This window comes from Anser brachyrhynchus, assembly GCF_964034855.1.
Source record: "Anser brachyrhynchus genome assembly, chromosome: 21".
Taxonomy (NCBI): domain Eukaryota; kingdom Metazoa; phylum Chordata; class Aves; order Anseriformes; family Anatidae; genus Anser; species Anser brachyrhynchus.
Genome location: NC_137714.1, coordinates 8,337,734 through 8,362,535, shown reverse-complemented (window position 1 = coordinate 8,362,535; position 24,802 = coordinate 8,337,734). Strand labels below are relative to the sequence as shown.

Sequence of the window (24,802 nt, the reverse complement as noted above, 5' to 3'; positions counted from 1 at the left end):
ATCTTTGGGTTATTTCATCACTTCTGACTCTGTTCCAGCCAAAAAATGGATGTTTGCTGGAAGGAGTAGCTGACAGTCAACACTGCAGAGCTTTGGAAGATGCTTGGTTTAGGATTCCCTAAAAACAAAGAGTGTGGCTCTTGGAGCTTCTTATTCATATGAGTAAGTTTAAAGCCAATTAGTGAAACATCTGAGTGTCAAACGACTTCTTCCAGTGCCTGTAGCTTTCATTTCTTACTTTGGTAGCAGAGCCTTCTCCTTTATCATTGTTGCTCCTGAAAATACTTTGTTGAGTCTCAGCTGCCCAGCTGAGCATTCTTTGCCAGGTCATTATCAGTGTCCGCTCAATGCAGTTTTCTTTAAAGCTTTTGGCTTTAAAAAAAAGGCCGTAAGTCATACTTCGAAATCCCACTGTAATTCACGTTATCTTCTGTCAGCCTCTTAAGCAGTCCTGCCCGACAAAGCCAGCAGCTGGAGGAGCTTAATGTAAGTGCCCTGTGAGACTGCACGAGTTAGTTATTATGATGAGCTCATCACAGGATCTGTCAAATCACTGGGTTTGGACCATTTTGCCCAGAAGCAAAAATGAATTACCCAAAGAAGGGATATTCAGCAGATAAACCGTCGGTGGATACTTCTGTTTGTGTTGCATTTATGGTTAAATTTGCATTATTTATGTTCGTGTATAATAGTGTCTTAAAAAATAGCTATCATGTGTTCTTAGGGAAACACTATATGAGAGGTAGTGGTTCTGGTTTCTGCTTGTTTTTAAGCATAAATTGTGGGGCTTATGTTGTTTGCACTGTTAGGGCTCGACAGAGATTTATAAGTACTATATCCTCCTCGTGGGGAAAGACCAAATCTAATAACTGAGAAGTTGGGAAAAAAAACCCTCAGGTCTTAACAGGCATCACTTAGGATATTTCTGGTTTGAATTGACTGGGGACTTTGGGCATGATACATTTATAAGCTCATGATATCTGGAGTTCAGGTGAATTAAAAATGCACCTAGTTAGTTCCCAGAAAGCATTTTCCTTGAAATTCTCTTGACTACATTCATTTTGCAGTACTGTTAAAAACAGAGGCATCTATATTTTGCTTGTATTTACAGGGGAAAAAACCAAACAAACAGAATTGTCATTTGTGGGTGCAATATTACAGATCAGGAATGGTTATGGTAAAGGGAATGATTCTCTACCAATTGTGAGAACAGCACTTTGGTTTCTTTATCCTGATTTATCTTCGGTGTAACTACAGGTGTCTGGGAGAAAGAAACGTTAGTGTTGATTTGATGTTCCAGGATAGTGAGTTCCACAGGTCGGTTTGTGTATAACAACTGTTAAAGCCACAAGCAGGCTAAAAGTGCAGTGAGCATCGCAGGCAGAGGGGCTCGTGCAGTAGGTACACCACGGAGTTCGAGCTGGAGAGGTCAGAGCGGCAGGGTTACAGGACGTGCTGGTGGGGAGGCGACGTGCAAGCCCAGCATGGGCCTGGGGTTCAGCTCCCTGATTGCCTTGCCTTATCAGGCACGTAGCTGTCAGACTGGCCTCTCCTGGTGGCTTTGCTCTGGAGCAGGAGATGTAACGGGGCTTGATGTAGCCTGCGGAGCACCGAGGGGATGTGCGGCTGGAGACGGCGCAGAGCCTGGCAGGAGAGCAGGAGAGAGCTGCTGCCGGCGTTCGCACCTTCGTACTCAGCCTTGGCAAGCACAGACGTGATCTCATGGAGCTGAGGTCACTTCAAAGATCTGGAAACTTTGAAGGAAGTCTCTTCAGCTCCTCCAGAACAGGAATATAGGTTCTTTCCCATGGGAGTCATCTCGCTGTCTTTCCATGAAATGCAGCTTTGGCCTTGGAGTGGAAAAAAAATCATCAAACACCAGCCCATTTGCTGAGCTCCCAAAGGGAAGTCTTGCAAAGCCTGCCAAGAGCAGTATATTTTTATATTGCATCCATGATATAAAGTGTCAGAGAAAAATTCTCTCCATTATAGAGAGGTATTTATAGTCCAAGAGGAAAAGTAAGGTTTTATGGCAGAGCTTGAGAGTCTAACGTTACTCTCGCAGAGACGAGGCAGACTGTTGCCTCTGACTCGGTGGGAGAAGGTCCTCAAAGCACGAGGCAGCCTTTGGAAGAAACGAGCCTGGGTGAACAGTGCTCAGTCTTCTGAGGACATTCAGGAAAACAAAGTGGAAACTTGCCAAAACAGGTGGGCTGGGGTTACCACGTGCCCAAAGACAGGAGAAATTGCGCAAAACCAACACCACTTTTTAAAGATTTAAGCTGCAAGTGAAAGGGGTGAAGTAGTAGAGAGAAAAGACCCCAGTAGAAAAGTAGAAAAAGTAGAAAAGACCCCAGTGACAGGAACTGGCAGAAGGAGATCGTCTGTGGGGCTGCGGGTGTCTTGTAGGGGGCAGGAAGCTAAGGAAACAGAGAATCATTGAGACATCAAGATAAGTAAATCTGTTTGTTCTGAGTGGAGTAAGAATATTTGATGAAAATCTTTTTCACCCCTTACTGGAGGCTGTGGGGAAGATACATGGCACCGCTCATTATGTGCGTGGAAGTACTTGCAGATCTGCAGAGTTATTATCTCTTGCAGATGTTCCCTCTTCCAGAGCATTTGCACAACCTAAAAGAAATAATTCATGCTAATCTGACAGGTATTTACACGCATTCCGGGGGAAGGAGGGATCCGGCGAGCCCTTCGCTACTTCATTTCTCTTTTTTTCTTGAGGACGAGTAAATCTGTTCCTGGAAGATGGGTTTCTCGGCCATTAGCTGGTGACAGGGATGATTATCAGGACATTTTTTGTTTTTTTGTTCTATTATTTATTTCCTCCTTTAAGCAGATGTTCCTGGGAGCACTGAAGGGTTTTCACGCTCTGAGACACAGCCAGATGACATACGGCTGCTTTTAGGAATTAGGAGGATGAAGAGGTCACAGGCATTGTTTTGAGTCTCCATGAGATGAGGTTTGCCCCTCTCTCCTTGTAGCAAAGAGACGCGGTGTTCCTGGGCGAGCACGGTCGTTTGCCTAACTCCGGTGTCTCCAGAGATGCTCTCCCAGGCACAGAGAGACGCAGCACGGCTGTGAGCCCTGGGCACAGGCTCACCCTCTGTGCTCCCGGGGAGCTTGCCTTTGCAACTTTCTGGTTTTTCTTTTCCTGCTGTCTTTTTAATGAAAGTGGCTATGCCCTGGTTTCCGACAGAGGAAAACCCAGCCGCCCTGCCTGCTGGGTGTCCTCAGGCCTCGCAGGTGGCAGGAGCAGGGTGACCGAGGACAGCAGCAACAACCTGCAGGTGTCAGTCAAGCTATGTTATCTCTGCTTAAAGATGTATTTCGGTTGTAATTCCGTGTGAAATGAGCAGGTGAGCCTGAGCTGAGTCTCCCCAGGAGCTGTACTGAGCCCAACCTCACCATGTGGGGCTGAAGCAGGCACGTTTGTAACCTGTTTTTTCGGCTGTAGCCTTTGGTCTGCCGATTGCTTTTGGCTGACCTGTGGAGTGCAGGCTGCCGAGGTGCCTGCCGGGGTGCCAGGCTGCTCCTGCTGTGACACTGCGGTGATGGTGGCAGGGTCCGCAGTTCTGTGGCCCGCCAGCCATTTCTGCTGCATTACCACACTAATGACTGTAGGTAACATGGGTTTGTTCTTACAAAGAGGTCAAAAATGCAGTTTGGCCTCCAACTGTTTAGCTTCCTGCTCGGTGGTTATGTCATCTGCGGGGCCGTTTTATCTATTAGTGTGTCGGACTCCTCCTGGCCGCGGGTTCTGAAGGCATGAGATGCTCTGGAGAGATTTTCTGCAGGCAAGGTCAAGCTTCCTGTTTTCTGCAAAACTTGATGGCAGAAAAACAGGGGCAACAAGGAAACAAGGAGTCATTTTGTGAAATGAGATCACAATTGGTTGCAGTAGATTGCCATAGCAATACGTACATGGCATCAGTTTTAATCGGGCTCTACAGGAAGCTACAGAGTTGTGAAAGATAATCTGCTCCCTGCAGACCACAGCGGATCTCATCAGGCATCTTCTCTTGAAAGGCTGTGATTTCCCAGATTTCCCGGAGGTGCTGTCTGCCATGGGTGTTTTATTACATCTCTACATCTTGTGGATCAGGAGGAGGCAGGCTGAGCTCATCTGAGCACTCGGTATAACCCGGGGAAAAAGACTGAGTTTATAGATGCCTAGTTGGGTTAGGATGAGAATCTGCTAAGGACATTCTGGAAGATGGGAAATGACATAAAATATCCTTACAATTTCTCTTTTCTACATGTCTGGTTATGTCCTTGTGTTTTGCAACTCGCCTTTCCCACCCTCAATGCCCTCCCACCAGAAGCAGCTCTGTCCTCCTGAAGCAGGGGCTCCCTCAGCTGCTTTTTCTGCAGCAGTGGTGAGAACTGAGCAGTGAAGGAAGGGATCTGTCCGTGAGGCTCCATGTCCTGGGTCCAGTCTTCCACTGGTCCGACCTGCCTTTTACAGCAAAGTTCTCTGATGTCAGCTCGTGCTCGCTTGCGGTGGTAGGTGTTGAAGAGGAAAAAGGCAGGTCTTGGATTCTGAAACGGTCAGGAAATGGAAAATTTCCCTCTGCAAAAATAAATAATTAGGTAGTTAAAAGTCTTCTTTAAAAAAAAAAAAAAAGATGATGGGAAAAGGCACTGACAGTGTTTCTCACTAGGCAGCGGTGTGCAGCAGTTCCAGCCACACCACAAATCCTGCAGCCCCGGTGCTCTCCCAGCGCCAACGCTTCTCCCAGGCAGCAGCAGGCGTCTCGCAGGGCTGTCGAGAAGGACTGATGGTTTCTGAAAGACTCAAAATCATTTTTCTGCTGGGGAGGTGCAGCCCAGCCTGATGCTGGCATTGTGCTACCACAGCTCATAGCTGAGGTGGTTTGTGTGGTCGGCCATGCGCTTGCTTTTTACGGGCCATAAGGATGATGCACAAAGACATTCCTCCTTCTATTGAGGGTCGTGTTCCCTGATCTTCTTCCCAAGAACGTGGCTATAGGTGGGCTTCAGAACTGGGAAACGTGACTTTGTGGTGTGTTCGCTGCTATGCAGGGAAGGGGCAGCCCTTGTTCAAGAGAAAGCCAACTGGGGCCTCTCCTGGTTTCAGCTTCCTTCAGGGCCTTCCACAAGATGTTGTAAAGTCCCCTGACAATAGGCTGTGAACGTTAATGGTCTCTTAGCCCAGAGGCAGATGGAAAAGTGTTGGTTTTTGTTGTTGTTGTTATCAGCTTAAGATGTTTTTTTTCTTTCATGTGGGAGTGTGTGACCCCTGTAAATGAAATACCAGATGTGCCTGAATTCTGATTTCCTTAAAATGACTTAGGGATTCTCATAAAGAGCAGGAATACCTGCTGCTATCAGTATTTAATTTCAAGCTTTTCCTAGTAAAAGGCATCAAAGCGAGCTTCCAAATGCTGCAGCGCAGCACCCTTAGTGGGGCAGGATGGGCACCGCTGCTGCCTTCGGCCTTGTCCTGCCCTCTGGGGCCCAGCACCCCCGCCTGCCTCCGTTTGGTGATTTAATGTCAAAGTGGAACTAAAATAGCAAAAAACATGTAAATTAGCTAATACGATGATGTTTCTTTATTAAGATCACTGATCAAGGCGTGAAAGAACAACAAATCCCAATTTCAGCCTTTATCCACGTGGTGTGCACCACATCCCCTCTTCCCTTCCTCCTCCACCAGCCTTCTTGCACTGTTTTACTCATGGTGCTATCACCCTCTGAAGCAAATTTCTGATAACCTGAGACTCTGATAATCTTGAGTCTCTGATAATCTGAGACTACATAATAACAGGTAATTTTAATGGAAGTCTTGTAAGAGGTTTCCCGTTGGATTTATTTGCACGCACGTGGCACTTCGGCAAACATCCGAGTGAAGCGGAGAACAGCAAGACGCCTCTCTGGGGGCCGTTTTCCTGGAGACCCTCAACACGAGCTGCACCCGACCGTGGAAACCAAGCGTCGGTGGAGCCTGTAGGCCTGGCGCGAGGCGACCCATGCTTGGTTTCCAGGGTCAGCAGGGAACCCACAGGGAGCGAGGACGGAAGCGTGGGAGCAGGCTGGGCCTGCAAAGTGCCTTTCCTTTCCGAGCCTTCAGCTTGCTCGTCAGTATCCTTGGACACTTTTTATTTTTATTTTTTTCCCCTTGTGAAAAATTATCCCATGCAGGTATCCTTTGTCTGGAGATCTTGGAGAACCGTGTGAGTTCGGGCATGAGGGATGCTCTTCGTTTTATTTATGGTTTGCATGCTTCAGTCAGGGGAAGAGGAAGTTTCATAACGCTTTGATAAATACAAGCTTTAAAATTTTGAAAGTAGTGTTTGTAGAGCGTAACCACAATGCTTATTTTTACAAAACATGAAGGCAAGGGTAAGTCCTGCTCTCTGTGCTTCTGGGGAAACTTACAGTTTATGTGGAAACTGCTTAAATTGTGTCCACTTGAAAGATTAAAGGGAGCCTTATAAAAAAAAAAAGTCTGTTTAAATAATAGCAATAATTTAAAACCTTCTAATGTGCTAGACTTCAGTTGCATTCAGCAACCCAGGAAAGTCACAGAGCCCCTCCAGCTCAGGCTCCCCTCTGAATGGGTCAGCTCTTCAGCGCAGGACCCTCCGTGACTTGTGCTTGTCCAGCCAGCTGGATTTTGCCACCGTGTGCCTCCGAAGCACGAGGCAGTGCCCAGAAGGCACTTCTCTGAATGATCTTGCAGGGTTACTTCCATTGTGGAAGCCTTTCCTTGCCTAGCCCAGCAGGACGGATGTTCCTGCCAGAGCTGATGCCCTTTTAGTTCCTAAAACATCAGCTGGGTTTCAAATTCTCGAGCTCCCTCTAAGTTCTGCACAATCCTGCAGGGTCATGCTTCTTAATTCCTCCTCTGCTTCCCTTAACAAGTCGGCAAGCCTTTCTTTGAAACCCAGTGTTGCCCAATGCGTCCAGCTGCAGTTGCTGTTTGTGTGAATGAAAACTGTGATGATGGTTGCGGGAGCAATGGGCAGAGGAACAAGAGTTTTGCCTTGTATTTGTAAGCAGCACTCACAGCACTTTGAATTACTTTCCTGCATGTAAAACACAGGCTGTCGTGTCACCTGGTTGTGTGTCTGCCAGAGCTGGCATCCGTCCTGAGAGCAGTTCACAGTAGGACAGTAACTGTAAGTTTTGCCAGATCTTTGATGAAAACAGGAAAGCCTCTAACTGATGCAGAGCTATTTTCCAGAACTGGTTTAAAAACCTATTCTTCTTACGGTTGTGACAGTAACATACCATTCTTTTTCAAACAGATACTGCGTTTAGGCTGTTGCATCTCATAGAAATCACACCTGTAGTGTGAAAATCCATTTTAAGAGAGCAGGTGAAGTTGTTGCAGGGCAGCCCTGGAAACCTTTATCTCACACAAAGCATCTGGAATGAGCTGTGGAGTTCCTAACCCTGGCGGGTAGCTGCAGTGAGAGGATTAAGCAAGTACAAACCCTTGGGGATTTTGCTAAGCTCTAGCAGGTCTTAGGATTTCTGAAAAGTAAAACAAAACCTGCACAGTCTGTTTCAGAAGTAGTTAGGGAGCTCTGAGCCCAGACAGCCACGTCAGTCCAGTTTTGATGTGGATAAAGAGGATGGAAGTTATTAATTACAGGCTAATCACACGATTCGTTAGCCTTGGGGGAACAGGAGGCCAGCACCCAGAAGACTGCCAGGCAAAATGTCCTTCTTGTGCTGGCGGATGTTTTGAGATAGCCAAGGCCTGGTGCCTTTGCACAGAGGTTTTCCGTGCAGCATCTTTCCACGGACAGGAGAAGCTGCTGCTTGGCAGTTAGAGAAAAACTGAGGTAATCTGCCCAGCAGACCTCAAAGGGTACAAAATGTAATTTTTGTCAGTCCTTTTGATTCATGAGTTTGGGAAAAGCAGAAAACAAGCTGCCTGTCTGCAGTCTCCGCCTGCCAGGATTTGAGATCTTCTGCGAATCTCTTGATAGGCAATGTACAAGTCAGAGATTTCTGTTAAATTCTAAAGCAGGTGATTTTTTTTTTCTTATCCAGAATATTAATTTTCTGTAGGTGGAATTTTTTCTTACACTTAAGACATACATTAGAGTTTATTTCTAAAAGCTCAGTTCATGAACAAAGATGAAACTCCTGTCTCTACTTTCTCTAGGCTCATTTCAGAAGCCCTATAATAGCCCATTAGCGTTCGACAAAGCGTTTTGGTCAAGCGTGCAGAACGTGAATGTTGGTGCCTGTACCTGCGTGAGCAATGCCTGCGCTGGGATTTGGTAGCGTGGACTGCGGTGGGCACAGAAACCAAGTGGGTACCGTGAGCCAGTGACACGTGCGTGAACGAGTTCTCGGGCGCTGAATGCCCAGGGAATGGGACGTGGGTGCTCCAGGATCACACCAGCCTTGCTTTGAGCCCGCTCAGGGGCTGCCTCCCCCGGGGCTGGGGGCGGCCGGGGGCAGCCGCAGAGGGCGGCGGTGCCACGGCCCCAGCGCCTCGGCCGGGACGCGCGGGATGCAGAGGGGAGGACCTCAAGTACTGCAGCGGCTGCTCACCTCGACACTGCCTGCATCCGTCCTTCCTGATGTGCTGCCAGCGCCTGCATCGCTGTCTGGGTGCTGGGCTACCTGCAGGCTGCCCAAATGCGTCGCCCTCTCCCCGCGCCCATCGCCCTCTCCCCGCACCCATCGCCCTCTCCCCGCGCCCATCGCCCACCACCCGCTCTCCGTCTCGTGGGCCTGCCCTCTGCTTGCCCCTTCCTCGAAGCATTCGGTGCCGGTTTGGCCGTCGATGCAGGGTTTGGGGCAGGCTGGGAGCAGATGGAAGCGGGGCTGGCTCCCAGCAGACACGGAGCTCCATCAGCACTCGGTGAGCAAAAGGAGCTGGAGATTTATCTGCAGTAGCAGAAGGAAATGTACAGAGTACAGTATGGCTGAGGCATGCATTTTTGGCAAAGGTACAGCTCATTATTCTTCTATCCAGACCAAATGCCTTAAAACGGCATTTGTCTCCATTTTTCAACTTTAAGAAGGAAATGCTTCTCTACAGAACAAAAAAAGTAGCTTCTGAAGTACAAATACATTTTCAGAGTGCCTTGTTTAGTGCCAAACGTCAAGAATTTGCCAGCAACTGATACATCTTCTTGAAATCTCCCCATATATTTCACATGTCCAACTGAAACTTAGCATTTCCTAATCTGGGGTTGACTTTGGTCTGTCACTGGAGATAAAAGAATGGCCTGACACTGATGCAGCCCAACGGTTCCCTCCTTGCAGTCTCTCTGCCAGTCTCTGGTCCTGCTCCTGTCCGGCGTGCAGGAGGTGTTGGCAGTTGTTGCAGGGACTGGTGTTTCCAGCTGAACATGCAGGATTGTTCCCTAGGATGCGTATTCTGTGTGGGACAGGGGTTTTGCAGCCCGGTTGGTGAGAGAAGCCCTTGTCCCCTGGAGGCTCCCTGGCCAGGAGGTCCGTGAGCCTTCCTGAGAAGCCTGGGATCTGAGTCCTGGGCTCACTCTGCGGGGTGCTGAGCTCTGGGTCTGTTAGCCTGGGCTCTTGTAGCCAGCTGATATTGTGCACGGGAACCTTGGCAGCATACAGTCTTTTTTTTTTTTTTGACTAATTAAAGTGGCTGTCATGTATTTTGGTGAGGCGTGAAAACACTTGAACGGAAAATGTCTCCAGTACATCTTAATAGCTTCCAGGTGGACTTGTGGGGAGAACACGGCCTCGGTCAGGAGGGAAGTTCAGGTTCTGCTTTGTGGGGGCCCCCAGCTGCCAGGCCTGGTTCGGATCCCATAGGTGGCATCTTTGCTTCCCCGCCAGATTCTTTTTCTGCTGCGGGATTTTCTCTCAGGGCTGTGCCGAAGAGTAGAGGGAGCCTGCGGCGAAGTAACAAGGAAGGCAGCGGGGTGCGATTTTTCCACGTTCGCCTGACGGTTCGGCGAGGTTTTGGCTCACCTCTGTTTGGGAGGCAGGCTGATGTAAGTGGTGTGTTCCTCAAAGGCCTGGCCCCCACCAGGGCGAGGAAACAACTTTGGCTTCAGCAGGCTTGGTGTAGAAGGGCGAGGGAGGCTGGTCTGTCTGCTGGGGACTGCAGTGGCACAGAGCCAGCTTATCGCTGCCGGTGGGGACGCTGGTGGCCTCCCTGCTGGACCTGTCCCAGTTCTTCAGGACCTCCTCGGTGCACCGCTGCGTTATTGCCCCAAAACGAGTTTTCAAATGATGATGGTGACTGGAGGTGACAGAGGGAGCAGAAGCTAAGCAGAGGCGTCCGTCACTTTAAATAGAGATTTCTTTTCCATCACGTTGTAGAAAATGAAAGTACTAATTGTCTTCTACTTAAATTACTGCCTATTAACGCACAATTAATCTGAATTCTCTCCTGATATTTGAAATGATGTAGTTTTAGAATTCCATCTTTTTAATTGACGCAAAATGGCATCGGATATGAATGAAATGAAAAATGCTTGTAATAAGGTATTAATGCTGCTGGTATTGGTATGGCTGTGGAAGGAGGTAGGGCTACATGATTCATTCTGCACTTGATTCGGAAAAATTAGTAGAAAATATGTGAATATTTTCATTTTCACAGCCTTTTAGTTTTGCCTTTACTGGATTAATACTATTCAGACAACTTGTGTGGGTTTACTTGAAGGAATTTTAGTGGAAAGGTATCATAAATCTACCCTTTTGATTGAAGACGAGAGTAAAACTTCTAAAATCTCATCAGCCTCTGCTGTTAATATTAGTTGTCCCACTACTGTTTCCGCTAGGAAGACAAGAAGTGCCAGGATACTAGTGGAAAATGGAATACGAATGTGAACGTAAAGCTTGGCCAGGATGCCCAAGTTCTGGGATATTGGCTTGAGCAGAACGTGTAGTTGTAATGTCTGCAGCAGCCACAGACTTCGCACAACCTCGTGCCTGCTTTCTCTATACATTGCCTTTTTACTTGACGTTCACACACAAATGATTTTCCAGCAGCACTTTAGGCTGCCAGGGCCTGCTGCCTGATTCCCTTTCTAAGACTCACTGAGACCCCCCAAGCCCGCGTAGTTTCCTAATGGCACTGTCACGGGCCCTGGAGTGCCTCTCCCAGCACAGCTACCGAGCCTGCAGCCTCCTGCTGTTCAGCATTAATTTAATCTTTTTTAAGATTACCTCCGAGCAACGCAATGCACCTCCCCGCGTTCGCGCACATGCTGTTTGAATTACCTTCAGGATGGATTGTTTGCTATTGCACATGGAAGCAGTTTGACACTGTGATAAAAAAGCGCTATGGCGTTGCCAGTCTGCGGAGAAGAAACGTTTCTTCTAATGATAAGCGTAGAGGATTATTTTGCTGATGCTTCTTAGAGGAGGCTTGTGATGTCTCCGACGTTGCCTTCTCGCCCTAGACCCTGGGGACACTCTGGTATCTCATCAGAGTCTCAGGTGTGGCTGTGAAGTCTGGAGCTTCACGTTTGTGCTGGCTGCCCAGAAGCCACGTGCTGCAGAGCTGTCCCGACTGAGCCACGCTTCTGAAGGGGAGGCGTTGGGGTTTTCTTGTTCTCTCACACATCGTGCACGCTTTTGGTGTTCAGTCATCTAGAAAAAGTGTCCTCGTTCTGCTGCACACTTAGATGTATGAACGATACCAGTAACAGAAGGAAAGCTTGGCGTGGGTAAAAATGAAGCTTTCAGAGTGAGATCTTGGGTCTCTTGAGGTTGTGTTTCCATTGCTTCAAAAGAGATGAATGCTCTCCTCATGAGTCTGTATCATCACACTGTTCCACATCTTCCCCTTTAAATCTCCTGCTTCCCAACCAGACTGAAAAAGACAGCACAATTTTGTGTTTGTAAAGCATAAAATGGGATTTGCGTTAGCACAGTACCCAGAGCAAGCCTTACATCAAGCGGACTTTTCACCTCCAGCAGCTCGAACCCCGGCTGTTATGCACCGAGCAGATTTCCCATCCCGTTCTCCCTGGGAATTATCATCTGGGCAAGTGCTGCGTGTTTGAGGCGGCTGGAGCTGAGAGTCAGAAAAATGCAAAGAGCTATTTGCTTATCAGAGCCAAGAACAAGATATATTTTTTGGAGTATATTGCAGTTCCAGGATTCACTGAAATATCAGGGAAAGACACCTCTGCTAGGTTCCTGCAGACTAGGAATTCAAAGCTCGCGTATTCCCTAGCACAACACGAAAATTCCCACTGCACTGTCGCCTGCTTAGGGTTGTCCTGCGTTTTGGTGGCATTCTCAGATATTTTCAGCACTGGTTTGCTTAGCAGAGGTCCAAAAGAATTCAAAATAATTAACTAAGATCACTGACAAACTGGGAAAGAGTCATTGCTGTGGATATCGGTTTGGACATTAAAGAATTCTGTAGAAAAATGTCACTTTCTTGCCAATTTGGTACATTTGTCATGTTTTGTTGAAAATAACTGAAAAGTATTTCCTGGCTCCGTACCACCGTAGAGATGTGTGAAATAAACAGCTCTACCCTTATCTTAGCCAAGCTAAAATATTTTCAGTTTCCCCAGAATTCCCCGGACGGGGATCAGCTTCTCGGATGATAAAGAGGTTCGGGATTTTGGTGGAAACAAACAATTCTTTGTCCCCGTACCTCCCCCTCCGCCTTTTTTTTTTTTTTTTTAGGGGAGACGATGTGAATCCCTCTGCATGTGTTCCTGTAATTGGTCGTGTCCGCAGAGCCTGTGCGTGTCCCTTTGGCCTGGTCTCAGGAGTGTTTCACCCTCCTCCATCACTCTTACTTCTGTGACAGTGGGTGGACCTTCCTGAACATGTTTTTCATTATTTTTTTCCTATTTTTCACCAAATAAGAAACTCTTTGCAAATACTCTGGATGATAATGCACGCACGAAGAAGAGTGGATGGGATTAGATCCATGTTTGTACAGATGGGGGAGTTTAGAAAAGACAAAAGGCACTGATTAATGTTTACGGTTTGTAAAATATTCGGCTTTTCTTGATAGAAATCCTGATGGAGCTTGAATAAAGCATCTGGGGCTTCAAAAAGTGAGGTTAAGTATTTCAGCCCCTTTGCTGGCTCCATGTTGGCCACGAGGACTTTGAGAGCAGCGACTGTTAACAGGTCTCTGCTGCTAACCCAGGTGCCATTACAGAATGCCATATGTGGGAATTTTCCCCTATTTAATTCCCTTTGAAATGGAACAAGGGTGGCTCGATGGCTGCTTTGAAACAAGCCATGTCTTGACCGAAAGAGGAAATTCAGACTGGAAGAACAAAAACCTTCTGACTTTTCCAGTTTGTCCCAATTCCTTCTTCGCCGCAGCTGATCCTGTGGCATCTCCTTTGGTTACGCCTGATCAATAAGATGGAAACCTTGCTCGTGGTAGCAGCCAGGGAGCTGAGGGTGGCAAGCCAGCCCTGGGGCAGGGACAGCATCCCCACGGAAGGGCAAAGCAGCTCAAAGACACAACGGGGCTCGGTGGGACACAGCCAGCGCTCAGCCCTCGCTGGGCGGGGATGTGCGAGCACCCGTCTGGAAGTCGTCTCACGCTGCTCGTCCTCCTGGGCTCCGCACGCTGCCTGTTCGGCTGTTTCCTTTTCACTGTAGAATTGGTTAGAAGAAACCTGGTTCAGAAGCTGGGTACCTTTGGCTGAAGCCTCGGCCGCTCGCGTTCACCTCAGCTGGCTGAGCTGCGGCCGTGCAGGGACGAGTGAACTTCAGGAACTCCAGGACCTAACGCGCCGTTGGACTAGGAAGTACCGCATCCTCAGTTGTAACTCGGTTGGGCTCTTGTGAGAATTTATTCATTTTGTTGAGAATTAGTTCTTTTAAGAATTCATTTAAGAATTAAGGCTGAATGAAAGTCCGTGACGGTGAGGGTTTGGTGCAGCTCAGCCGCTGCGTACAGAACCCCTCTTGATGCCAGTGGTCGGCCAGCTAATGCCACGGGAAGGCGGAACGATTTGCTGCTGATTGGAACGTGTTACCATACTCAAACCGGCTCGTCGTACCTAATCAGCTGAAGTTAATTAGGTGACAAGGAAGCTCGAGCTGGCTCAAACCTGGCCAAGCATAACTTATTACATATGCAGGATTCAGTTTATGTTCAAGCCTGAATTGCCTTTGATACATGTGCTGCACCACAGAGCCGTTGGGGAACGTCTGAGCCTCGCATGACTTTATTTATTTATTTTTTTTTTAGCAGTCTAAGGAAACATGAGATTGAACAAGTCTGTCACATCATTTGTTGAGCGCCAGCAGCTATGATAGCATTTCTTTCTGCAGGGCAAGAAGTGTTTGCAGGGAGCTGGGTATGCCTGACCAGGAGGAATTTCTGGGTCACGGAGCCAGTGGAAAGGTCGCGTGGGTTTGTGTTTGCAGAGCCGGGGAGTCACTCGGAGAACTGCGCTCGCTGTGATTCATAGGCATTCCAGGCAAGGATAATTTAATATAGACAATGTTAATAACATTGCCGAACGGAGGAAGTCAGCCTAAAACGTTTTTCATAGCTCTGTGGCAACATTCATTTTTGCATGTCGACACTACTAAAAACATTTACAGGAAAAGTGTCAACACTGGCCATTGTAATGGCTTAAATGTCGCCGTGCAGAGGGGTGTTCCCCAGGAACTGCTCTTTGGCCACCAAGGAAAATTCACGATGTCTGGCGGTGTGATATTTTTAAATGGGCAAAGAATTTAGGAGATCTAAAAGTGGCTTCCTGCGGGATGGCAGCATGCGGCTGCACGTACACGTGTCCGTGGGGGCTCCAGCAGACACGGGGGGGTGGCAGACAGGCGTTTGTGGACGAGGTAGGGTGCTGTCACACCAGCGCTTTGCACCGACATCGCTCGTGCCAATCGCTTCCAAAAATGTGTGGCATCCTTTGGGAACGTTGCATTTTTCTTCTGCAAAGCAACTGACAAATTTTTGGGTTGGATATTTTTGTTGAATTCAAAATATTAATGAGAAGCATGTGGACTGTTACAATGGGCGAATGTTAGGGCGAGCTGAAGCGGTCCACGGGATGCTAGGAAGCTGCTCTTGCTTGGATCGATCTGCTAATGGGCCTCGTGACTCGAGTCCACCTTCCTTCGGAAACCGCTGCAGAAATAGCCTTAAACTGTTATTTTCCTCCTGGATTCGGCTTCTCGCAGTGCTTCAAAATTTTCTGTGGAATGCTATTCATTGCAGCCTAAACCACAAGTTTTAATTTGGAATTTTACTACAGCCAAATAATACTTCTAAAATGTCTCAGAGTGGCAGGCCCCGTTCTTCCCCCCGGCTCAACCCCGCGAGCACATTGTTTCAAAACATTCCAGAAAGTTAAATGAGGCTTTGGAGCCCGCCTCTGGAAAATCCAATAAGCTATTCTTACTTCTTGCTTAATGAAAAAGGTAAAATAAAATGCGAGGTTCCTTATTACAGGAAACGGTAACGTTACGGTTTTCTCTGTAACGTTCTCGGTGGCTGTTCCTCATTTAGCTCCGCCGATGAAGAATTTTAGGAAACACGCAGGGCAGCTTTCGCTCTCGGCTGCGGCTTCCCCGGGCGTGGGCTGCTTGCGGGGGGCGCGGTGACAGCAGGAGCCCGTCCAACACCGGGCACCTCGGGGGAGATGTTCCCATTTGCCACAAAGCAGAAATAGGGCGGAGGGCGGCTCGTTGTAGGGCCGGGTACCGGTGATTTTGGGGGGGGGGGCAGGTCGGGGCTCGCAGCGCCTTTGGATTTTCCCGGAGGTGCTGGGTTTGGGCAGCCTGCCCGGGGGCGTCCGTCCGTCCGTCCGTCCGTCCGTCCTGGCGGCAGCTCCGTGCCCAGCCGGGTGGGCGCCCACGTCCCGTCCCCCCCCCCCGGGGCTGCCGCCGCTGCCTCGCTCCGCGGGGGGGCGCCGGGGCCGGGGGAGGCGCCTGCGGGGCTCGCCCCGTACCTGCGGGGCGGGGGCAGCGCGCACAGCGCACCCCGGGCGCGCTCGTTCGGTGCCTGCTTCCTTTTTTTAATTTCTTTTTTTCTTTTTTTTTTTTTTTTTTTTTTTTTCCGCCTCCCGCCGCTTGACGCTCTTTCGCCTTTATCTTGCTGCGGGACTGCAGTTCGTGGAGTGTTTTTTTTTTCTTCTTTTTTCTTTTTTTTTTTTCTTTTCCCCCCTGCTGTTTCGCTCCTTGCAGCTCCTCGCCATGGGGCAGGAGCAGAGGCACGTCTGGGTGCTCCTCTGGTGCTTTGGCTTTCTGGGTGGCATCCGCGGGGCTGCCGGCAACCACTACCGCTACCTGTGGAGGAACTGCTACCGCTGCTACCTGGGGCGCGCGGGGTACGGCGTTGCCCCCCCCGAGAGGAGGCCGGGTACGTGGTGGGCTCGGGGGGCGCGGGGGGTGCCGGCGGCCAGGTGGGGGTCCGGGCTGGCGGCTGCTGAAGGCGCAGCCCGGTGACCTCGCCGTACATCTGACCGCGGTTGTGTAGCCGGCTCGGGTTCGTAGAGCCGCGCTCTGCCTCTGGCAGATTTATTCTTCTGAGAAGTCATTTCTGGCAGAGAGGGGAAGAAACGAGAGTTTCTTCCCATCAGTCGCTGTACAGCTATGCGGCTTGGTTTAACGTGTTGGAAAGAGCTACTGTGCGGTGTTCGTTTTGATATAAATATATGTGCTCTGCTAGGTTGTGATGATCCGTTTTTAGCTCAGCTCCAAAGGCTCTCCCCCTGGTCCAGGGCAATAAACGAAATACAATACTGCTTATCGTGAGCAGATCTGGCTCTCTCTCTGCAAGACTGAGTTTTTCTGGGTCGTATGAGCACTTTGTGGCGGAGCCTGGTAAAGGACAGAGCTCTGTTTTACCCCGTGTCACTTTCTGCGTGCGGGGAGTCCTCTGGCCGAGGGGCTGCAGTTGGGAGCTAGGGGCAGCCGCGGGCTGCAGCTGGGGGACGCGCTCGGGACAGCCGTGGCTCCCAGCTCACCTCGGCACCCGGCTCCATAGCTACTGGTATCTGTTAGCAGCAGTGTCCCAGCGAAGGCTCCTCAAACCCACTGCTGCGACTAGTGCCTGGCCAGCCTGAGTTTCCACCCAGCAGGTGGAGGGGACGGAGCCGTTCTGCTCCATCTCACCTGCGGCTCTGCTGGGGCTGGTAGAGCAGCCTCTTACATCTCCTCCCTCCAGCAGAAACTCACAAGCATGAGCGGACCGTGCAGTGCGGGGTCAGGCACTGCAATGACACAACCAGGAGGTTTTGTGGAGCATTTATGTGCACTGGCTTCTGCGTGGTGGTAGCTGGGGGTGTCGAGTGAGGTGTGACTTCTGCAGGCACGCATACACCTGCCTCTCCATCCTTGTGTGTTCAGCTGATTTAGCAGCAGGTAACAACTGAGGTTGCTTGAAGATGTAGGAAATAATGGAGAATACGTGAAGGCTGCAGTCCACTAAAGACTCTGGATGCTTGTGAGTAATGCGGCCATCAAGGAATGCATTATCTCATCATGAGATAATCCTAATAAATAAATGCCCCAAGCTGTCGATTATAAAAGTGATATCAGTGTGTGTGCGAGATGTGGCAGACCTTTGGAAGCGGGGTGAGTTACTGTTGTGTTATTCGTAGATCAGCTGATTATCTCAAACTCCAGCTGCATTTGATGTCTCCATCCAACTACATTAGCTCATACGATTTCTCCAGGACAAGCTCATGAGATCAAGCTTTGTCTGGAGTATAAACTTCCAGCCTTCACTTCCCCAGTCCTGATCCTAATTCTCCTCATCCTACCGATCTGGGTCCACAGGTCTGCAGCTCCATGCACACTTGTGCGTCTATCCCGGCTTTTGTGGGGGGTGTCTTTCAGTCTGGCAAGGCTGCGGTATTTTTCTCGTGGTCAGGAGGAATGTCATCTAAAGCAGGCAACTGGAAGAGCAAAAAGCCTTGGCTCAGGCCTTTTGGCTGTTCTTCCCAGGGTTAAGTTCTCTGAACCTGGGGAAAAAAAAAACCAACAACATCTACTGCAAAGTGTGTGATCTCTAAGCTCCCTTTTCCAGCAGCCTGTTCCTTGTTTGTTTGTTCGTTTTGTTTTTAAATCGTCTTCAAAAAAGACGAGTGTCCAGGCGTTTGCAAGAAAAATTCTGGCAGATAATCTAAATAAGTCTTTCTTCCAAGAAGGTATGTCTAATATCCCTGCACAGTTTACAAAGAAGTAGGGGCAGATTACAAAACAAAACAAACCCGACCCATCCCATCATCTTCAGTCCCACCTAGCTGAGAACAACAGCAGCAAAAAAACAAGGAAAAACATCTTTCTGTCTTTCCCTCTCTGAAAAGTGGATTTTTGACATGTTGCAGCACGAATCACCTTTCCTCTGAATGGTGTGTCTGACAAAGCCACCGGGTGGAGGGGAGAGGACTGCCGCGGGTAAACGTCTCGGTTGCCTGCTCCGGCAGGGCGAGCCTTTCCCTGCCAGCCGCAGACACGCACCCCACCGAGCACGAGGTTTTTTGGCTTCGGATCTCCCAGGACCACCGGTGCTGCTGTCGCCAGGCGGCACTCAGCCCAGCCGCCCTCCGAGCCTTGGTGTGCACGTGGCTGATCCGAGGCACGGAGCCCCGGCCCGGGACAGGTCGTCACTGAGCGGAGCTGGCGGCTCTGCGTGCAACAAAGTCCTCGGGGGCATGTGGCAAGGCCTCTTTGATAGGTTGCATTAGACGTTTTGGTTGTATGATTTTTGAAGCAGCAGGCGCTGGTTTACCTGGAGAGCAGCCCCGTCTGCCAGTCCTGGCAGTGCGTGCCTGTACACAGCCGTGGTTTCATTGTCAGATGGTTGCAAAAGCGAAGCAAGCGCGAGGAGCTGCTGTGGTTGCGTTGCACCGTGCGTTGTTGTTGTACTAACGGCGAGCAAAGAGGTGTTTTGTGTAACGGTGGTGTGCGTATCACTGGGGCCTTGAGTGTTTTAAAATCCGTTCTGTGTACAAACAGTGCTCTGCTTCTCGTGTGCGTGTAGGGTGACTGATTGCGGTGCTACCGATTATGTCCTCATGCAGCTAACCTTTAAAGGAGAGACCCTTGTTCTCTGCCGGGGACTTGCGTGAAATTGTCACAGTGGAGCAGAGCTGGAACCTTGGCGTTCTCTCCGTGACCCTCTAATGTGTGTCAGGAAGCAGCATATGGCACAGCTGGGTGCTTCTGTTTGGCTGCAGGGTTTCCATCAGCTGCGGGCTCCTTACGGGCGCCCTGTGCGTTCATCAGCCAGGCAGTTGCCAGCTCTGTGTTGGGCACCGCGCTCCTAGCTTCACGCACAGCGCAGCATCTGCACCGACGCACCTGTGCGCAGGTTTGCTTTCCGTTCAAAATGACACCCCGCACGGAGAAGCGGGATGAAGTAAAGCTGTGAAGGAAGGTTTGAGAGGATGAGTGCCGCGGCAAGTCGAGAGGCGGCTGCCTGCTCGTCGTTACGTGCGCCTCCGCTGCGCTCCGAGCACCGCGCGGTTATCGGTGCCGTTGGGAGAGTGAAACATGGGCAAGGCTCACCAGCGGGAGCGGGGCGACGCTCCCTGCTGTAGCGCCTGCAGGCAGAGAAAGGTGAGCTGAGGACAAAGCCTGCAACTGAGGCAAAACAGCTCCCGGACCCGTTTCCATGTCCTCAGATGATTGGGAATGCATTGGGCTGTTATCAGTGCATCTGCTCTCAAAGTGCTCTTGGAAACTTGCTGCTACCGGGGGTTGGCAGAGGTGTGTGCAGAGAGAGCCACGAGCTCCTCCTGCCTGCCCAGGCGAGGCTGCTGTGGAAGGGAAACAAGCCTGGTGTAACTCCCTGGAGCTGTGTGAGCCCTGAGGGCTTTCCCAAGGCTGCCTTACGACGAGACACCGGCTGAGGCTGTTGGGGGCATTTTGGCCATCCAAAGTGGATGAAGGGGCACTGGTGTCCGCAGCTTATTTGTGGGGACTGTGCAATACAAGTTCCTGGTGGATTCACGCAGTACAAGGAAGAGGTGAAGGAATGCAGTTTGGTTTTGCTCTGACACATCCTGGCATGGGGCTGTGCCCCCAGCCCCTTGGCCGTGCCGCACTGCGGGGCACCCCAGCACCCTGCTTGGGTCGTCTCCTTCCAGCCTCACCGTTCCCTAAAACTGCTGAAATAGCTTTAACGAACTGGTACTGAAAAGATAAAGGAGCTGAATCCCACACGTGCTCATCTCGACGGATTTTAATTAACCTTTTCCCTTCAGCTCTGCTCAGTAATCCAGGCTAATTGCCACAGGGGTTAGAGCCTGGTTAGCCGGACCGAGCGAACCCTCACAGCCTATCTGCTGTCTGCTTACAGCTGGGATTCCTCTCCTCCTCCTCAGCCTCTCAGAGGAGATAAACTGCATCTGCACAAAACATTCAGTAATTTGCTGCTGTTGCCACTTTCCTTCCTTTGACGGAGTTCTTGTTCAAGATAAATCTCAGTATTTCTTCATGAAGGGCCCGTGTGTGGTCAGAGCGCGCGTCATCACAGCCTCCTCCTCACACCCTCTGCTTGTTTTGGTCTTGCACTGCTTTGGTCTTGTGATTTTTTGGTCTTGCATTTTTTTTCTTCTTGCCTGCCCTCAGTTAGACTGCGGCATGACCCTTGTTGGCCGGTGTGGCTGCTGCTTGAGGTGGGAAGGATCCTTTCTGTTAGGAGGAGAGGGTGGCGAGAGCATCCACTGCTGCTCCGGTGAGCCTCGTGCCTGTGCGGATGGCAGCGTGAGCTCCTGTTTCCGACCCCGTGTGCCAAGCCCCGCTCCAGGTTCTTGCTGAGTTTGGTTTTTGGGTCTGCCTCGGTGGATTTTGGCAGTGCTCAGTGCTCTGCAGCCTGCTCAGTGCCCGTGTGGAGGAGAAGCCTGCGTGCTTCTCATTTTCCTTCCTTGGCACGCTAATTTCAACCAGACTTTGTCAGCTCTCCAGCAGGAAAATCACCTCGGGATGTCACAGACCGCGTCGCACGGAGCCTCGCGTCCTTTTGCCAGTCCTCGCTGCCAGGACGTGCTCCGAGGCAGCTCTCGGTGGCTCGCTGCAGCTCTCCCAGCTCCTCCCGCTGCGCCCTCCTACCTGCACGCGTTGGTTCGGCAAAGCGCACCGTGGTGCTGATCCTAAAGACACAAGCTTGATATTTAGGGGATAGCATCGCTGCCCTCCCGACAGGGGTGTGAGGGGCTGGAGGTTTCTGGCCTCACGACCACGTGGTATAACTCCAAAAATCTCGGAGCAGAAGGAGATGAGACTCCAGCAGGAGAAGTGGGACGTGCCTGGCTATGCGAGGTGGTGGTGGTGCTGCTGTGGGACGGAGGCAGAGCGAGGGCAGGGTGGGGATGAGGGGCAGGGGCAGCGTGGGCACGGTGCTGTGCGAGCACAGGGTGTGAAAAGCACAAGAGGAGAGCAGACGTTCAGAGAGGAGACGTCTAATTGCTGAGCACGAGTAATGGGGTGAAAGTAAGATGTGTATTCAACACATCAGTAACTTGTTCTGACAGTAAAACTCCGTGGTTTCAGATTAAGTTGAAGGGCAGCGGTAGAACAGTCCTTTAAATTCAGTCCTTTAAATAACTTTATTACTCCATATAAAAACTTCCCTACCCCCAGTTTTCCCATTCTTGAGTAAATTCAGAACAGAAAATGTTGGTCCCCAGCAAAATGAGTGCTTAATACTTCCCGCAGAATAGAAATTGCAGTGTCGCTTTTACTCATGGTATGCTTTTGTGATTTCTGGAAATAATAATAGTTCATAACAACTCGCAATAACTGTTTATGTCTACTCATTCTTCAAACAGTCTCCGTTTCCTCAGGTTTCTTCTGTTTCCCTTGTCCTCCTTCTCTGTTCAGGGCTTCCTAGGTGCACTGAGCAGTGCGAAGCCTTCCTTGCAAGGCGTTCAGAGGAGACAACCGGCTGGGTTGTTCCTGCATAGACCCCAAACACGCAGTCGAGCAGCCACCACCTTTCCCTCCTGGCCTCCTGTTCCCTCCCCACCCCAGTCGTTTGCTGCTAGCTTAATTTCGTTTGGCAAATAACCTGATGGTAATTAAGGTAAAATTTCAGCAATGGCTCCGGTGGAGGTTCCAATTCTCCTTTTCCCGTGGTTTCGGATGCCCCGGGTGTCCCCAGAGCTGCTGCCCGCGGGGAGGAAGGAGCGAGGAGCCCCGAAACGCAGCCGCGGGGCCGGGGCGAGGTCTGAGCAGGTTTTTGCACCGCTTGCCTGCAAAGACACAGCTAGAGGCAACGCCCTGCCGTGATTCACTGGGGAAATGTTTCTTTATCTCATCAGTAACTCTCATTGACAAATATGTGCTCGTCTTTTGCTCGGCACGGAGCTGTACGACTCCTCTTGCTCAACGTGCTGCGCTGTGCCAGAGGCATCCGTGCCTGCTGCGCGCACAGGTCGGCCGTCCGTCTGTCCATCCAGGAGCTCGGGGGCACTGCAGGAACCAGCATCCCTCACCCGCTTTAATTCCTGCACCTGGGACACCTACCAGCCGTGCACACAGAAGTCCTGCTCCTGCGCTAGTTGTTTCAATCCTTCCATCACGTACCGCTCAAAAAGCTCTGGGGAGCCCAGTGAGAGCGGGGAGGCTCTGACGAGTGAAGAGGTGGGTTTGGTCGGGGTGGGTGATAGCACAGCAGGCAGAACCGAGTGTGCAAAGAGCAGCCAGGTGCTGTCAGGGCTGGGAGCTTTGTACTTGCAGGATGACATTTTCAGTACTGAAAGTGTGGGTTTTGGTTATGGCAAATTCAAATCGCTCTTCGGCAGCACAGTCTCAAAGTGCTGCGTCCTCAAGCAAGAGTCTCAGCTCTGGTTTAGCTTCAGTAATGGCTTTTTGTGTTGTTTAAAGTGCCCTGAGTAAACTCAAGCAATACATACCCTTACCCTGAATGCCCACTGTGAGTTGCAGACCTGTGAGTTGCTAATTTCATTACTTTTGTCAGTTCTCATCCCAGTCCCTTTACTTTGCTTCTGAACTCTGTGTATTGCTATGAAATCGTTTAGAAATGTCACCTGTGGACCAAAGAGGCTGGGTTGAAAGAGCTTTGTGCTCGATACTTAGCAGCCTCCAGAGATTCCTCTATGCAGAAAGTGCACAGAAACGTTAACAGACCCAAAGCTGCTCAAGTTTTCTCTCCCTGAAAAAAGGAATCGGTGGCTGGCTTTTCTGCTGCTCTTGTGAATGTGATCTGGTTCCTCCATCTGTCTGGAGATCTTTGATCCCCTCTGGTTTGAGAAGCAGTGCACATGTATATGTGTACACACGCACACCCGCATGGCAGGAATTAAGGAGCTGCACGGCTACAACCACATACATCGCTATTATTTCTAATTATAGCCATATGGAGGAATCTTACATCTCAGGAACTTGAGATTGCCTCTGACAAGCTTTTGATATGCATCTTAGCGCTGTGCAGCTTGGAGCTCCACAGATTTTTAAATTTCTTCTCAGCTCTGGAAATTATTCCTAGTATTTAAGGGCAATTTAAGGTCTGTGAAACAGGAATTAATCTCTTTCTCTAACCAACTGCTGTCCACCTCCTTGGTTTTGGAGCTGTGATAATAAAATATAACAAGATTTTTTTTTTTATCAAGAACTTGTGGGCTTGTTCCCATTTCAGCTCTTGAAAGATTGCTCAGCATTTGGCAGAAGGCTTTTCTGGCACAGAGACTGTCTTTTGTTCAAGGGCATATAGTTTTAACAATAGAAATAGACATGCAAAATTTTATTGGCCAAGTGGATTTCTTGTAGGAGCCGTGCCTCGGTTTTCTGGTCACGGAGCTGCGCAGAGCTGGGGAGGGAGGTGAGGAGCTGTGGTCGGGATTCTCACCTTTGCATCCTAATGCAAATGATTTGGGGTCAAATTGGACTTAATCATGTTCTTGAATATCGTATAATTATGAACAAATCCTTGCTAATCGTAGACTTGATGCAGGTATTAACTTGCTTTCTTGTCTCTAAAGCCGCAGAGCAATACAGAGCGTAGCTCCTCGCCACACAGCCCAGGTTCTGCTGCGTTTCGGCAGCAGGTAACAGAGTTCCAGGCACATATGGCGTGAGATGCGTTAAAGGCTTTGGGAAGTACTGAGATGAGAAACACGATAGTAAAACACGCAAGTTCAGTCTTTCATCCTGAAACATGTCAGCTCATTTCACGTGTCGTGTAAACACCATTTCTTCAGTTCTCCATTCAGCCATGAAAACTATGAAGGAGGAAGGGGAGCGTTAGTGCAGAACATACAGACTTTGCATTTCACCCTGCTAACAGTTTCTGCTTTCAGAATCGTGCATATAACCACGCATACCAGTTACTTGTTTGTGACTGTACGAGTGCAGCTGGCAAATTCGCTGCCTACACGCTCGACGTCAGATGTCAGGGCAGGAATTGCCTGGGTGAACTTCAGCGCTGCTGGGTGAATGAGGATGCTCTCACCTTCAGCACGTCGCTGAGCTCCAGAGAAGGTGGTTTTTATGCTGGGAGAGGATGAGACTGGCTCAGCAGAATCCCCACATCTGCAGCTGAGGCACCGAGCTGTTAAACTTCGCTGCGTCGTGTTGTTGCCCCTCGCTTCAGCCCTTAACGTTAGGTGTTTGCTCCCACCACTAATGGCAGTATTTAGGTAACAAATGGACTTAGCCCAGCCTATCTTCAACAGAGGAAGAGCAAGGAAATGAAAATATTAATAAATTCCTTGTCCGAGAGGGAATGCCTCTTGGAAAGCATTGCAGCAGTTGGCTCGGTCAGTCTCTTCCCTGGTGAGAGGGTGATGTGCCTCCATCTGGGCGTTGGGACTGCTGCAAGTTGAGCAAGAGGAAGGATGGTTTATGCTGATTGACAAATAAGATGAATTTTTTTCTGATTGCATGCTTG

General features: G+C 49.9%; 1 protein-coding gene across 5 annotated transcripts in view; it reads left to right on the top strand.

The window, feature by feature from the left end:
* Positions 1-24,802, top strand: part of MEGF6 (multiple EGF like domains 6) — a 78,198-nt gene that overhangs the window by 20,229 nt on the left and 33,167 nt on the right. Inside the window, exon 1 of one of the 5 annotated variants that reach the window (XM_080564613.1) lies at positions 12,654-16,303. The exons of the other annotated variants lie outside the window; for them this stretch is intronic. Within the exon in view, the coding sequence (XP_080420739.1) occupies positions 16,138-16,303 (166 nt within the window). The 5' untranslated portion in view covers positions 12,654-16,137. Of the gene's footprint in view, positions 1-12,653; positions 16,304-24,802 lie in introns of those variants that run through there. 5 annotated transcript variants of the gene reach the window in all.